General features: G+C 31.5%; 1 protein-coding gene across 2 annotated transcripts in view; it reads right to left on the bottom strand.

The window, feature by feature from the left end:
- LOC134683370 (C2 domain-containing protein 5-like) overlaps positions 1-17,439 on the bottom strand; it is an 88,196-nt gene that overhangs the window by 60,526 nt on the left and 10,231 nt on the right. Inside the window, exons 8-16 of one of the 2 annotated variants that reach the window (XM_063542637.1) lie at positions 16,254-16,314; positions 15,462-15,590; positions 10,835-11,163; positions 9,471-9,571; positions 7,958-8,066; positions 6,933-7,047; positions 6,353-6,556; positions 4,538-4,642; positions 1,494-1,583 (exon numbers count right to left, since the gene is read on the bottom strand). In XM_063542637.1, the coding sequence (XP_063398707.1) occupies positions 1,494-1,583; positions 4,538-4,642; positions 6,353-6,556; positions 6,933-7,047; positions 7,958-8,066; positions 9,471-9,571; positions 10,835-11,163; positions 15,462-15,590; positions 16,254-16,314 (1,243 nt within the window). The remainder of the gene's footprint in view (positions 1-1,493; positions 1,584-4,537; positions 4,643-6,352; positions 6,557-6,932; positions 7,048-7,957; positions 8,067-9,470; positions 9,572-10,834; positions 11,164-15,461; positions 15,591-16,253; positions 16,315-17,439) is intronic. The other variant, XM_063542638.1, reaches the window with a different exon arrangement.

Genomic DNA, 17,439 nt, shown 5'->3' with positions numbered 1-17,439 from the left:
TTAATTAGTGTAAATGTGTATTCATGTGTTGTTTTTATTTTTTGTTGTCTAAATGTACTTTAATCATTCTAATAATTTTCTGTGCTTTATTTTGTAATTCATTCATTTGATTGTATAGCTCAAATTTTGGGCACCATGATTGGTTAATAAAAATTATCTTATCTATCTTATATAGCTTTCTTCATTCCTGGGTTCAAATTTTCACAGAATGTTTTATTTTCATTGATATGTATTTTTTTACATGAATCAATTTGGTTCATACAATGAAATTAAAGATCCATAATTTATCTTTTTCAGTAAGAAACTTAATGGTTTATGGTAGAGTTCATGTTGCTGTGTCTTTGGTTTTCTAAGCATTTTCATTACAATTAAAGATGAACGTTTTCCCCAACTTAATAACTGTCTTTATTGTGATGCCATGGATTGGAAGCTAACTGTTTTAATTTTGCAATACTGTAAATTCAGAAATTATTTTGTGCATTTATTTTTGCGATTTTGTCATTTCAGACTAAAAATACGAATATTTTGCGATATTGAGAAAGATCCTGTTCAATTCATATGAAAAATTTCAAAATGCTAGTTCAAATTATTCAGAAATTATTTTGTGCATTTAATTTTGCGATTTTGTCATTTCAGACTAAAAATACGATTTCATTTTTTGTGATATTGAGAAAAATTCTGTTCAATTCATATAAAAAATTTCAAAATGCTAGTTCAAATTATTCCGAAATTATTTTGTGCATTTATTTTTGCGATTTTGTCATTTCAGACTAAAAATACGATTTAATTTTTTGTGATATTGAGAAAAATCCTGTTCAATTCATATAAAAAATTTCAAAATGCTAGTTCAAATTATTCAGAAATTATTTTGTGCATTTATTTTTGCGATTTTGTCATTTCAGACTAAAAATACGATTTCATTTTTTGTGATATTGAGAAAAATCCTGTTCAATTCATATAAAAAATTTCAAAATGCTAGTTCAAATTATTCAGAAATTATTTTGTGCATTTATTTTTGCGATTTTGTCATTTCAGGCTAAAAATACGATTTCATTTTTTGTGATACATGTATTGAGAAAAATCCTGTTCAATTCATATAAATAATTTCAAAATGCTAGTTCAAATTATTGCGATCATAACCCTGTCGCATTTTTCACAATAATAAAAACATCGCAATAACTTCTGAATTTACAGTACATGTACTTTACAACAGACAAAAATGAAAATCTTCATTCAACAGTTCAAGGAACAAAATAGACCTTCTAACTGTAGAATATTTTTTGCTGGGACCTGTGTTTCTAATAAGCAGACCTATTTTCTTCTAGTTCTTAGCTTGTATCTTTAACATTAACTCGTACACCTGTATTTCTCTGAAGAGGTTCATTTTATCTGGCTGGTAAAAGAAAATCTTATCCAATTGTCTCTTTTGTATTTGTAGCCTGTCATGAAAATTTATCGTTTTAATTTGTATTGCTTGTACATTGACTATTTACCTGGCTTGTATAAGTGACCCTTTTCCATGGGTTTGTATCTCTGTTGGTAGATCTATAGTTGTAAAAAGAACATCTGGAACTTTCTTCTTTCTACAAACAAATAAACCACATATTTTCCAAAAATATACCACAATATAAGCATATTTTTTTTTCTGTTGTACAGTCGATTCCACTTAATTGCATACCGCTTAATAGCATAATTCGGTTAATTGCATACTTTTCTCCTGCACAAAACCATTTCCCATTCACCTAATGTTAAATTGTCCGGTTATATGCATAGCCTTACAAGTGGCATTTCGGTTTATTGCATAGAAAATAATCGCCAGCTAGATATGCTCAGTTAAAACTGACGAGATTTTTGACCGGAAACGGCAATTTGGTAAGTATATTTTTCTTGAATGCATCATAATTTTCATTATTATTTCATATTTACTTGTGTGTTATTCAAATAAAGTTTTAAAACAGTATCTTTCGTGTTTATATGATTATAGAAAAGGCCTCGATGTGTACACAGGTAAAGTTTCCCATGTTCTATTTTAAGCCTCGAGGTCATAAAAATGTCAATCAGCTGATTGTTGTAAAAACACAACCATTCTATGATCTTCTATCTCAAAAGGTGTTAATTATTGATTGGATTTCAAACATTGTTCATAGATTATATTTTGGTGAATTTTTAAAACATTAACGCCTGCTAATTATCGATCATTATCCAATGTGTAATTTCGTAATTCAGCTTGGGTGATCTACATTTATGTTAAACAGGGCATTTATATATGGTTGAAGAATTCTATACATCAATCTTTCCTTTTTAATATTTTTCTAAAAGAAAATTAACTTCTGATTATTTTATTTTCTCACTTTCAACACTCGTGTCCAGCAAATAACCCGTGCATGGCCCCATCACCTGTTATAACTGCTTTGCATAAACGAAACTATCGGTGTTAAAGTAACAGTGTAACATCACTGTGTAATTGGTAAATACTGCATATCAAAGGCAGTTCATTGCACAATTATTGTTTACAATGATTATAAACTGTGTAGTATTGTTAAACAGTTTATTTTAAACAAAGCGTAACAATTTAATTTGTACATCCGGGTCATAGAAACAAATCTATTTTTAGAACAAATTTATTTTTGTATCTCAGGTAAAGGAAAAGTCGGTACATAAATAAACTAAAACAAAATGTGTTTATAAACTTTATTGAAAGAATACACAATGAAATAAAATGTATGACAGTAGACAAATAACTTTTATTAGAATAAATAAGCATTCATTATGTTGTAAGTGGACTATGGACGTACATCTTTCTTCTTTGCTGATCTGCACTATCGATGTTATTTGACTCCGTAATTTGTCATTTCGGATATAAGCATACTCCGCTTAATTGCATAATTTCGTCTGACAAATAGGCTATGCAAATAACCGGAATGTACTCATTCATACAAGTCATTTTTTGGATGTAATGATCATGTGTTTAGATAATTTAAACAGAAGACAAAGTAAAACTATCTATATTAAACAGTTTTACTATAAGACTTAATTTATAATAATTTTTTTAAATAATATAAATAATATTTGTTGTTAGGAAACCACCTATTTAAAAGATATTTCTGCCGTAGGATAAGGAAAATACTACTGAGTCAGAATGATTAAATTAATTTATTAGTGTTTGATTCTGTTCCCTTGCTATATGGAATGTTGTTCAAAATGAACAGGTGCGGTAAGTCATCAAACACACTCCATTACATCCCAATAAATTTCAAGAACATTTTTTTTTATCATCCTGAAACCATATATATACAATTCATTTTGCGTAGTGGTTCTACATTTTTTATCCATCAACTATCGTCTTATTTTCAAAATGTTATAGAACCATAACTCTTGAATGTTTAAAGCAATAAACTGTTTTCACAGAGATATGTCTCACCTTTTTGTAATTTTGATTATTCAAATGTTGAAATTAAAATAGCAATATTTTAACATGTTACATAAGTTATGCAAATATCCAAAGTCAATGAACCATGACTAAGGTACATGGCTAAACAATTTCTATGTAAATGAGATGTGCAAATATTAAAACAACTGCATACCAAATACCATTGACTTATTATAAGTCGTTCCCTTTAAACAAACCTAAACACAAACATTAACTTGTAAACTATGTTAAAGTTTCAAAGTCAATGATCCACGAAGAGGGGGTGGGGCTATATAATCTCCATGGAAAAGATTTTTGCAAATGCCAATAAATTTGCATACAAAATATCATTGACTTAACATTAGCAGTTCATCTTAAACTGATCGAAACACAAACTAATACATCTAAACTAAGCAAAATTTTCAGTCGATAGACCATGACTGAGGGGGTGGGGCCAAATATTCTCCATGGAAATGAGATGTGCTAATACATATACAACTAAATACCAATTAACATTGGCCTACCACTAATGGTTCCCCTTGAACTGACCTAATCACAAACTAATACATGTTAACTTAGCAAAATTCTCAAAGTCAATAGACCATGAATAAGGGGGCGGAGCAAAATAATCTCCATGGAAATGAGATATGCCAATGCTTATAAAACTGCATACCAAATATCATTGACCTACCACTAGTAGTTCCCCATACACTGACCTAATCACAAACTAATATATATAAAATAAGTAAAAGTTTCAAAGTCAATAGACCATGACAGAGGGGGCAGGGCCAAATAATCTCCATGGAAATGAGATGTGCCAATTCTAATGCAACTGCATACCAAATATGATTGACCTACCACTTGTTGTTCACCATAAACTAGACCTTATCACAAACTAATTCATTGTTGACGCTGCCGCCGTTGCAGATACTAGAAAAAAAAAATAACCTGGATTTATTGGTCCAAAAAAAACTATGAAAATTTTATATTATTGCATTTATTTGTCACAAAAATGAGAGGAACAGATGGAGGTACATGAGAATCATTAAATACTACTTGGATCTCCGCCTTTTTCCAATCAAGACAAGGTTTTAAAATAAATGTGTTTACATTTAATGAAATTTTTACCTGCAGATGGCACAAGATGACAGGTTGACAGGAAATGGTAAGGATGTAGATTTATAGGGTATATGACATAAACTACACTGGAATGTCGGTGATGCTTCATCTGCCCTACAAATGTATATGTATAATATGTCAGTTCCTACTATACATGAAATAAAATCAAATATGAGTTTGGCTCCTAGACTTAAGATTTTAATGTCAACTATTTCAAGGGTTATGAGTTTACTATTTTTATCACAATTTTTCTATATACAATGTAGTAATAAAACAGTAAAGTGAGATTACTGTGAAAGTACTTTTATTCGTGGGGTACCAATTTTCGTGGTTTTCGTGGATGACTTTATCCACGAATTTAAGTGTCCAACGAAATAAAACAACCATTGTCCATATCAAGACATGGAAAGATCCCCATTGGTAGGTTTGACTACTGATATGATCTAGAGAATATATTGAATAACGCCAATTCTGAGAATACTTTAATAGCAGTCACAGAACTACAACCGCATGCAGGATTATACCCATTTAATCTTTAATAACCTAAACTGTACAACTTTTGATCTTTTAATTCTTATAAAAAAAAATTGATCGATGAAAGTCAGATTTCCGGTATTGATTTGCTAGTATGATAAAGTGTTCATTTTATATCCTCATAGTTCTTGTACATATGGGAAACGATAATTTCATGCTGGCCTTGATTTTGATAAGAATTATTTGACAATTCAAGATATGTTTATAGCATTTGTTTATGTTACTGTTTTCTTTAGGTGACATGTTTATGGCCTAATTAACACCTTTGATGGGCTTTAATCTGTTGATCACTTTATCATGGGTTAATTAGTGTTATCACTAGGATTTACACGGGTCAGTTTTTACTTTGCAATTTCCTTCAATCCAGACTAGTTGTAACTTTCGTTTCTAAAGGCTTTAATTTTTCAATTTTTTTTATTTTAGAAAACTGAAATCCACGAATTTTAAAACCAACGAACATTTAAATATTGCTCAAACCACGAAAATTGATACCCACGAATTAAAGTACTTTCACAGTAACATATTTCTCCAGACATAGCAGACTTAAAAACTTTTTAATATTTACCCATTTACAAACATTAACCTACACATGAGTTTTTGTCTGCATGTTCTAGAAGTTACTTGCTTCAGCTGAACATTCCAAACAACTAAACTGAATTTAATCTTGAATTGTACAGTTTTTTACCCCAAAATTAAAATTGTCAGGCAGGGGTGCAGATTATAGAGTACAATAATTGAGAAATCAGAGAAAATTTGATTTTAGTAAGTTTGTTTATTATGTGTTCCACCATGATTAATATAAAAATTAAAAGAGAGGCCCTTATTTCTATTCAGAACTCTTCCACTTCTACTTGATGATTGAAAGCAGGGTTTTCCATGAAAATACAACAAACAATCACACTAGATTTCATATTAGCCAAGTCAACAGTAACTAGATTTTTCAACAACTGACAAAAACTTTTTTCCTCCATTCCCCAGTTAAAAAGGGGGTACAGATTATACATGGCTGATTACGGTACATTATATGATTTTTCATTTCTAAATGCCATTTCTACAATGATTAATTTTTTAATAACTTTTGTTACAGATAACTCTCAAACACAAAAATATATATTTCTCTTTGGTCCATCTGTAGATATTATTTGTGGATTATCAATTTTCATGGAAAAATAGACATATCACCTGATGATAAACCATAGCATTATATATCAAAAGTTTATCAAACTATTCAAAGTTGGTACCCAATGAATCAACTAAATCCACAAGGACACTGGTATACTGTAAACTTACTGTTCATATGATAGTCTATTCTGAGACACTTGATTGGCTAGGTTAACATCAACAAACAGTCTCTTCTCCCTATCTTTATCTAACTGTAACCTATCCATACTGGGAACCAGTGGCTGTGTAGAAGATTTGACTGATGGGATAGGGTCAGAGGTCACTTGTACTCTGGCAGCTGTTCCTGACGCTGACAAAACTATGATTTCATCACTGAAATAAGAAAACAGAGCAATAGTATTGGATAGTTTCCAAGATTTGAGTGTTTCTTATTTCATTCTCTGAAGTACATTTTTGATATGAGTGACTTTAGTAAAAAATATTTAAGAATATGATCTGATATTTTCAGTTGAAGATTTATTTAGAGGGGTATAAAATGCTTACAAAAATTTGAGCAAAGACTAACAGTTGTATTTGACAAAAGAGCAGGCAAACACTAAAATGAAGACAGCAATAAATGAAATCAACTGAAGAAGGCCTATGTTTTTCTTTTACCCCTTAATCAATAAAAATTGGTACACCTTGAATAATAATGATTCCACACTATGTGACACAAACAGTGTTTATTGACACCATTTATATATCTTACCAGATAGAGGTTTGTTCTGTGTAACCAAGGACAGCATGACATCCCATAGCCCTCATATGTGATCTGATTTCTGTCCTGATCTCTAACCACCAAACATCTCTTGTTTCTGGCTCCTCTATAATTATATTGTCAATTCCAGTAATTAACAAATAAGAATAAGTAACAAACAATTTAAAAAAACATAGATGCATTCCAAGGTCACGAGACTGTAATTCAGTGGTTGTCGTTTGTTGGTGTATTTTATTGTACTTTTTTTGTTCATTTTTTGTACATTAATTAGGCTGTTATTCTTTTTCATTTGAATTATTTTAAGCTGACTATGCAGTATTGGCTTTGCTCATTGTTGAAGGCTGTATGGTGACCTATAGTTGTTATTTTCTGTGTCATTTGGTATCTTGTGGGGAGTTATCTCATTGGCAATTATACCACATTTTCTTTTTTGTATTGCTAAAATACCTAAGCATAATGGCAGGCAATTTTGTAAATATTTATTTAAAAATTAAAGTATAACTATGAGCATATGCTACAGAAGCAAATAACAGATTATTTGTCATGCTTGGAATAACAAAAGTATAGCCCTAATGCCCAGAGAAATACTAAAGATGCTGCAAGCAATGCTCTTATACCCCTCACCAATATAAATCTGTTTGGTGTCAGCCAAGGCTCAGTGTTGAAGGCTGTACTTTGACCTATAATGGTTTACTGTTACAAATTGTGACTTTGATGGAGAGTTGTCTCACTGGAACTCATATCACATCTTTTTATTTCTATTAATAAAATTGAGAATAGAAATGGGGAATGTGTCAAACAGACAACAACCTCATATGAATTAAACAGGATTTTTGTCAACATCATAAAAATTAAAATCGCATTTCAGCCTAAAATGACAAAATCGCAATAATAAATGCACCCAATAATTTCTGATTTTACAGTACTAGTTCAGTGATAATGAACATCATATTAAACTTTGAACTAAATTTGAAATAAGAAAATAACACATACACATGTTAAGTCATACAACATACCTGGATTGTGGATCTTGTCCAATAATTTGACAGACTTAGCAGACACAACACCACCAAGATGTGATATAAACCCTACAGGAAAACTAGTCATAGTGAAAAATGGGTATTCCTAAAATATAAAAGGTACAAATATGAAGTCAGACACTTGCTTCTTGTTCAATTCTTTGAGGCATTTTCGCATACCTGCTGTTTTGTGATATGTTGCAGCAAGTGAAATATCAATAAGTTTGTGACTACTATTTATCATCTTTATGGTAGTACTGCATCATTGAATTTAATCAATCAGCCATGCTTTTATTGTTAAGCTTTGTAAGAACCTCCTTGCAGATGATTTTACAATTCTGACTAACACCACAGAGGAATACAACATAAGTTCAAAATTTAGCAATAATTGTGAGAGAAAACATTTTTCATTGGCTTATTAATTGATTCTGAAAACAGAATTTGATTGGCTGTTTACAATTTTCTTCAATTGTGAACAAGTTACAGTTCAAAATCAGGACTCATATTTTTTTTTCCATGTAGATTTTCACAAAATCGTGTTATAGAGCATTTTCATTTTAACGATTGTGCACTTGTCACAAGGGGGCAAAATCATGTAGAACACGCCTAAATCGCAAACTTTGGCATGTGAAAAAAAAATCTCAGGTCATAACGCGTACGACATTTTGCGGGCTCAATTGAAGAACAAAAATATGTTTACATATAATTTATATAGTCAATATGTATATAAAACAGTTAGAACATGTATACAAGTTTATTTCAGACTATTGTTATATTCCATAGTAGCAGACTTGGCATTCTTTAAAAGAACTGCACTTGGTTTCAGTTCATAGCAATGCAAATGTGTATTCATTTTACAAGAAAGAAGAGCACACAGTGTATCCTTATTAAGATCAGCCCTAAACTCTGTAGCTATTTTCTTTACTAAAGAAAATGCCCTCTCACTGTCTGCATTGCTGTTTGGCAAAACCAGTAATGCTTTAGCAAGTTTTGACAAAACAAAAAATCTTGGCTTGTTAAGAAAAATGTCATGCAACTTGGACATTTCTCCCCAAAATGTACCAATGTCAGTTTCAGGGGAAGTGCAAAGTGGAAGTTCATCTAATGGAGTCAACTGATAGTCACTGAACTCATCTTGTAGCTTGTTGAAAATATCGTTACGTAGCTCAGGTAAACAAGTCCTACATTTTGACTTTTGGTTACATTGAAAAAGACCGATAAAAACGAAGGTCGTATTACTTCTAAATACTGGAAACAATTCCGGTCAGAAATCCGGGTGAAACGGGTAATGTTAGAAATTCCCGGGACCCGCCGGGTAAAGAAAAACTCCCGGGTGAGAGGTGAAAATAACGGGTGTCACCCGCAAAAAACGGGTGAGTTGACAGGTATGGGTCATATAATTATATTGGTTACAGATCCCATCATTTGAAAAAGCTGATACCAAGTCAGAAATGTGATACCTCCTTGCATAAAGGGAAGTCTTATTTTTAAAATTATACTGTATTCATACCATCAAGTCTATACTTGGTTGCTGTGCTGATAACTTGGAAACAGATTTGCCTCCACTTCCTATACCACTGCCACTACCACTACTTCCTGTTAGACTGGATCCTAAATAAATCAGTCACATTCAGTCATTAAAATTTTAAATGTTAAAACATGAGGTCAAGATTACTGGACACATGATTAAAAGACAAATGAATGAGAAATTAAGAGAAGCACTACAGTATATTTATACTAAAATTTTTTTTTATCATACCAATAAAATAAGATCACATTAGAGAATAGAAGAAATTATGAACTCTTCAAATTCATACAATAATATACAATTATTGACTTTTGATGAGGTTGATACAATGATTTATCTACCCCAGAGATGTGATATTCACCAAGGCCAACGGCCGAGGTGAATATTACATATCTGGGGTTGATAAATCATTGTATCAACTGATATCAAAAGTCAACAATTGCTTTATTATATGACTCTTTAGTTCTCAGTGTCATTTTAATATTTTTAGATTGTGAAATATATCCTTGGTTAGATGGTATTCAGGAAGATTTTTCTCTCGTAAATAAGATTGAAATGTCCTCCCGCTAGAATCTGTTGATCGGCGAGTATTTGAAGAATCCTTTTCTATCAAAATCTTCTTAATTTCCTTATTATTTAACGATGGAAAGCGTTTTTCAGTAGCTACTTCTTCTGCTCCAGCCATATTTTGTTGCCGGAAACATGTAACTGTCGTATGTGAGATCGAAACGATTTTATGTCGAGAGCGCTGATTGGTTGATATGCATTCGGTCGTCCAATTAAAAACCATTTTATTTATACATCCCTTAAAAAGCTAACAAGAATTCCCCGTTTCTATATTTAGGTACACGGACACTGTTCCAAATCTTATATTAACCTCTCGTGATTTTTGCCGCGGTGAATATAATGTTTTATCAAAGAGGATTTCCTATGCTTTTAGCCAATGGGAAAACAGAAAATTTATAGTCATATAATAAAACAAATTATTATCAATCATTCTACAAGAATATAAATGTAAACATAAAACACTCTACCATAGGTATGTTCATGTTTATCAAAGCTTGTAATAGACAAAGAAGTTACCTCTGTAGCTAAATATTTACACTCTTCTAATAAAGCAGAATTTAAAATTTCAAAATATCACTGAACATTTTAAAATATTGAAACATTATTTGTTGTTATTGGTTTTGTCAACAGATTGGAATTCTTTTTTCCAAACAAATATTTATAATTTAATTTTTATCCAGGCATACATTTTACATATATCAATTTTTAATATACAGAAGTCAGAAATGTCACCCAATGATGACTGTATATGTAAAATAATGTTTTTGCTGTAACTTTACCTTTAGGAGGAGTGTTGGTACTTATATCTGAGTCTGATGATCTTCTGTTGGTCTGTGAGGGCGGGACCATCTTGACAGGAGACGTTGTACTTCTGACAGGCTGGACAGGAGGTGACGACGGGGCCAAGGTATCCTCAGGCACAGGGGAACTGAAAGCAAAGCTAAATGCTGATTGGCCAGGCAGAGAAGGTGGAGCAGAGGGAGGGGGAGAGGCAGTGGGTATTTTACGTGGATGTCTAGAGGGCGGAGTCACACTATGTTGGGTGTATCTTGTGGGCGGAGTTACACTCTGTTGGGTGTGTCTATGAGGAATGGAATACAGCCTCAAACTGTAAATAAAGAAAAGAAAGAAACAGAAAAAACAAAATTAGTCTTGTTAGTACAAAAAATGAAAATATTAAAATTATACAAAATAAAACTAAAACAAAAACAGTGAGAGTATAATCATGTGATGTTATCTTGTTATTTAGTATCACAGCCCCAATCAAGCAAACTATCTATCCCAATACTGTAGAGCAGAGACACTAACTACCATAGTATTTGTCCACTAATGAATTCCTGAAACAATTAAGGTTCTCTTTACATTTTATAAAGAAACAAATTCAAAAATTAAAGAAAAATGTGTATGAGGACATGAGCTTTGGAATTTTCCGAATGAAAGAGGTATAAGTCTAGAACAGTAAACGGCTTACAACCCAAATACTAACTCTGTCTGACTCTTTCTTAACCTTTGCCTTTACTGCATCATGACAGGAGTTTGCTTGTTTGAGACCTCTGTGCAAAATATTTCCTTCAAACTAATGTGACTGAATATAATTCCTAGCCCCTAAAAATCATTCATTTCTTATTTATAGATCTGTTTATATATAACTTATGTTTGGCTTATCCAAAATTTGAACAAATGGCCATTACAATTACATCTTTCATCATTTAAAATAAAAAATCACTGTACATGATTCATTCTTTTGACTACAATCAATTTTAATTTTGCCGATTAAATATCTTAATTAAGTTACTTGCTTTGTAATTTTTCTAATATTTAACAGGTCTTCAAAGATATTTTCAAAATATCTTAAGTTCAAATAATAAAATGTAATTAATCCATTTCTCCTCCAAAGCATTTACTCATCTAATATTTTCAAACAGTATCAACTATTGATTTTCAAATTGAAATTAATATCAAATAAATATTTTTCTTATTTATACAATTAAATATTGTACATTTCTATTCTAATTCAAAAGATTTTTGTGCATGAGCAAATAAAAAAAACCAACTTTGATTATTAGAAATAATCAATATTAGAATTGAAAGCAGTAATCACACATGCATGAATCTGTCCAAGACATAGATAAAACAAAAGTCCCATCAAAAACTTTATTTGCACCCATCCAAGACCTTGCTGATAACAGCCTTTGAAATAAACTTCTTATAAATTTTACCAAAAATTTAGATGTATGCTTACAATGCAATGTTCAATAAAAATTACATTTCAAAGAGGCCTTGCCTTCATTATCACTAGTATATATATATTTGTTTAGGGGCCAGCTGATGGACGCCTCTGGGTGTGGGAATTTCTCACTGCATTGAAGACCTATTGGTGACCTTCTGCTGTTGTTTGTTCTATGGTTGGTTGTTGCCCTTTGACACATTCCCCATTTTCATTCTCAATTTTATAACCCCTGTAAAAGTAAGGGATCAGCAAATATCAGAGAAATTAATGATATAAACTTTTGATATCTGTCAAGAATTCTATGTGCCCCACAATATGTCACAGGATGAATAAAAAACTTAACCATTATACCTCTAAAATAATTTATTTTCATAAGTTAATTTTATTAAAAAGGGGGACAGGATGTCTAATCAACTTAATTATTTTCTGTGCAAAAACTTATATGGCATGCATGCATGCAATAAAGCATAATTATTTCATGCAAAATTATAAACATAGGTAGACTTAGAAAAATGATAGAATATAGTTAGTAGACAAACTTAAAATCAACCATATCAGCAAAGAAAATCAGGTAATATATGCAACATAATTTCTTTTTGACAGGATAGAGAAACATTTTATACAATTGTCCATTCCAATATTTAAGTAAAAGTGGTTAGACTCATTGTTTATTGACAAAGCAGGGTTTATTTTCAACATACATAGTATCCAAGGGAGACAATTCATAAAAGTGTAACTACCTATAGAGGAGATTCTTAAACTTTTATCAATCAAAACTATTTTTTCTTGAGAAATGAAAGTATTCATGTGGTTCAAATTTTAAAAATCTATATGGGTAAAATTTGGCTGAAGTTGTATATTTAGTTCATAGTGCATTTAGTGATATTTCATGTATTCTCTACATCATATACTCGAATCCATGAAGTCAAACCTACAATAATAGGGACCTTTCCATGTATTGATTTAGATGCCAGTTGCTATCTTTTGTTGGGACAGTTAAATTTGTGGATAAAGTCATCCATAAACAAGAATGTGTCCAAAGTACATGGATGCCCCATTCGCACTATCCTTTTCTATGTTCAGTGGACCGTGACTTTGGTGTAAAAACTCTAATTTGGCATTAAAATTAGAAAGATCATATCATAGAATACATGTGTACTAAGTTTCAAGTGGATAAGACTTCAACTTCATCAAAAACTACCTTTACCAAAAACTTTAACCTGAGGCAGGACAAACAGACAGACAAACAGACGGACAAACGAAGGAACAGATGGAGGAACAAAGGGACCCGCAGACAAGAAAACATAATGCATAAAAAAAACCATGAAAGATGGTATCCAACGAATAAAAGTACTTTCACAGTATAAAAATAATGTTTTGACCCTCAACAGAGACATCACCAGAAAAGAAACTATCCACTTGGTTGACCAGTACGGTATGTGATAGAGTTAGCGACTACATACCACAGGCCATTAATTCTCAGTGGGCACAGCATGTCTCTCACTTCAAGGAATCTTAATATCATGAAATGGTAAAATGAACACAAAAAATATGTTTTTCTTGTTAAATCAAGGAAATGTAAAAAGTCTTTGCATTTGATATATTTTGGCTTCTTTTACTTGAACTTGGAAGCCAAATAAATAAAAAAAACTTTATGCAAGACAGAATTCAAATAGATTGTATGTTATTGTAGTGTAGTATAATTTTTTTTTTAAATTGCAATAGCTATTTGCTGCGCTCAATCACAGTTTAAATTTTGATGTTAACATCACATTGGAATCTGACAGTGAAATACACAAAATGAGAAATTCTAATAACTGCTTTTATTTGAATTGGAAAAAGGTTATGGAGATTTTATGCCACTTGTAACCAAGATGTGTTTGCAAATATGCATAAAAAATATGATATTAGGTCATCATTAAAGAAGATATTCTTTCTACATAAAGTAATCATTTATTGAATAACCATTTTACAAATGATATCTGATGTGTTCCTTATGTGGTAACAACAATCCCTTTCCCTTTCATGAATGTGACCTACCGAATTAGACTATTTACTGGATTTGTTATTATATAAGCAACACACACCGGGTGCCACATGTGCGGCAGAATCTGCTTACCCAACCGGAGCATCTGAAATCATCCCTAGTTTTTGGTGGGGTTCGTGTGGCTTATTCTTTAGTTTTCTATGTTGTGTCAGGTGTACTATTGTTTTTTCTGTTTGTCTTTTTCATTTTTAGCCAAGGTGTTGTCACTTTATTTTCGATTTATGAGTGACTGTCCCTCTGGTATCTTTCCTCCCTCTTTTATCAGGTATGGGTGCCTGTTTTGGTAATGTGAAAATTTGTAAAATCCTAGGACAGCAAAAAAATTGGACATCATAACTGAACATAGTGCTGTGAAGCCATCATTGTTTAAAAAGAATTATTCAAACAGCTTTGGCAAAAGTTAATCTGTCAAAGATACTAATAAGTCTATCAAAAAAGATGTCATATGAAAATGTTAATATATTTTAAATCTCAGCAACAAACACTCTCCAAGTTTAACTACCAGTTAGACTAATTCAATTAAAATAATCTTTACATTACCGTTTACTATAAAATAAATCAAGATGCAATCTATAAACAACAATTCAATTCAAGATATTTCCAAAAAACAAAAACCATTCAAATCATCTAAAGTTAAAACAAAGGTGAGGATGTTTTTGGAAAGTAATAGATTTTCTACCAATTTCAAAATTGATGTCAATGATATACAGGAATTAAAAATTGCAGAATTCTGACTGTTCCAATTAACTTAATAAACAAGAAAGTCAAAAACTGAGGTCAAAAGGGTTTCACCAATAGAAAATTAGCCTATTGTTTCATATATAATCACATTGTAAATAAAAAATCATTTGACCATATAGAAAAGAAAGGTGAGCTACAAATGGAAATGTGGGTCTACAAACTCATTTTCACCTATAAATTAGATCATCTTATAAGTCAACGCTCAGTAGTTTTGCAAAGACAATAATTTAACATAACTGGATGGTATAATCAGATATAGGAAGATGTGGTGTGAGTGCCAATGAGACAACTCTCCATCCAGTCTATTTCTATCCATACTAATTTAGTAGGCAATCAAGTTATCTACTGACATAACCATGCAAGGGAGATAATCCCTCCTTATACTTACTCTTTCAGTAGTGGTGACACCCCCTGAGGTGAGGGAGGTTGCTGGAGTATCTTAGCTATGTTAACTACTGTCCCTATACCTCGTGCTACAATTCCTGATTCACCTTCTAGATCAAAACATTGGTAGTAACTAAAAGTAAATAAGAAACTTTAAACTGTCCCATCTATAGCTAAAACCACTAACAAAACAGGTCTCCAAAATGACCTGATATACTTTATAAGGAAAGTTTTGCTAAGAGAATGTTTTTAATCAAATATGTCAATGTGCGTTAAATATCTTTTTGTGTATTCCCTTGGCTCATACCTGTTTTGTCCAAAAACTTCTTGCAAATTGGTAATTTTAAATGTAATAATTTCAATGTGTTCATGATATCATTGAGACACCAGAAGTGACCTTCTATTAAGAAATTTCCACATTATGTCAACATGTTCATCAATCAAAAAAATGAACACAAGCATCTACTCAAATCTCTTCCTTTATCCATAACATCTTAAAATTCAGGATAGTCTAGAACTTGAGATGTGGTATAAACACTTGTCTAAGGCTGAAAACTGAATGTTAAACTTTGAATGCTTTTACTTTATTGTTTTGTTGGATTGCTGCCTCTATAATGTATACCACACACTTCCATTTATATGAATATACTTTATATTATGAAGGATATGCTTTAGAAATATAAGACATTCCAACCATGCTTACTTGAAACAAGTTATCGCTTGAAAATCATCCATTTATTACTTGTGAGATGAAAGTTACAGTAAAATAAGATTTCTGCCCATACATAAAGGTTACCCTATAATGGCATTTCCACCAAGATCTAAAACTTTCACTCCTATCTTCCTTTGCAATTCACCTGAAAAAATAAAATGGGTTTGTCACATTCAAGGATCCGGAAATTTTTTCACCTAATTTCGGTCATTTTCATACAACTTAAAAGTTGATACCCCTTTTCAAAAGATGATTGCCAAAATCACATTACTGCATGAGACTCATTATGAGTATGCTCATACTCGATCGTCATGTTCGTAGCATCAACAAACTTGTTTCACAGTTGCATCGCATTTACTTCATGATTTGTCCTACCATTTTCCAAAAATCAATCAAGGGCAATTAAGGGAAGGCAGCAGTCTAAAAATAATTGATTTTAATGACTCAAAACGATAATATTCCCAGTTAGGCCACACTTAAAAATATTTTGGTTTGCCCAAACCCTAACCAAAGGTTGAGACAGTGGGTAGGTAGGTAGGCATTTTCTTTTTCTTTTTTCCAAAAAAGAAATTGAAGTATCAGATGTCTATTAGTCTTCATGCCTATTTGATTAAAAAAAACTTCTTCAAATCAGGACAATAAAAGAATTTGAGTAGGCAGCTTTTTTCTGGGTAGGTAGCGTTTGGGCAAACAAACCTATTATTTATTATGGCCTTATCGCTTACGTTTCTTTCGATTCTGAAGTCAAAATTCAAACCGGATGTACTGCGACAATACTAAAACGAACAATTCCGGACTCATTTCCGGGATTAGTTTTGTTTATCCAAATCACAGGAAATCATCGACTTTTTAATATTTTATCTTTAATAGTGTAAGAATATTAATTAAAGTAGTTGCACTGGCTTTATTTAGTATGAAATTATTTAAAATTTACGATTTATTGTCTAAATCTGTGGAAGAGAATTTCAAGCATGCGTATTACATACGTAGTAAACAAAACATGTGTGTTAGAAGTAAAAAAATATTTTTTTCTACAAAATTAAACCAAGTTTAATCATTAAATCATAATTGACAATTGTCTGACTTGTTGAGTAATTAAATATTGAAGCCAGTTGGTATGGAATTTTTATTTCTTTATAATAATAGTTTGGAGCTTGTGATTAATTGCCAGGTGTGAATTACAATGAATTAAAAACACAGGTAAAGAGATTAGCAATCATTAGCCAATAGCTCCCCGAGGCATTAATATAGTTATTAGCAGGGCCCTCAG

This window comes from Mytilus trossulus, chromosome 9 (assembly GCF_036588685.1).
Source record: "Mytilus trossulus isolate FHL-02 chromosome 9, PNRI_Mtr1.1.1.hap1, whole genome shotgun sequence".
Taxonomy (NCBI): domain Eukaryota; kingdom Metazoa; phylum Mollusca; class Bivalvia; order Mytilida; family Mytilidae; genus Mytilus; species Mytilus trossulus.
This window is presented reverse-complemented; position numbering and strand designations above follow the sequence as displayed.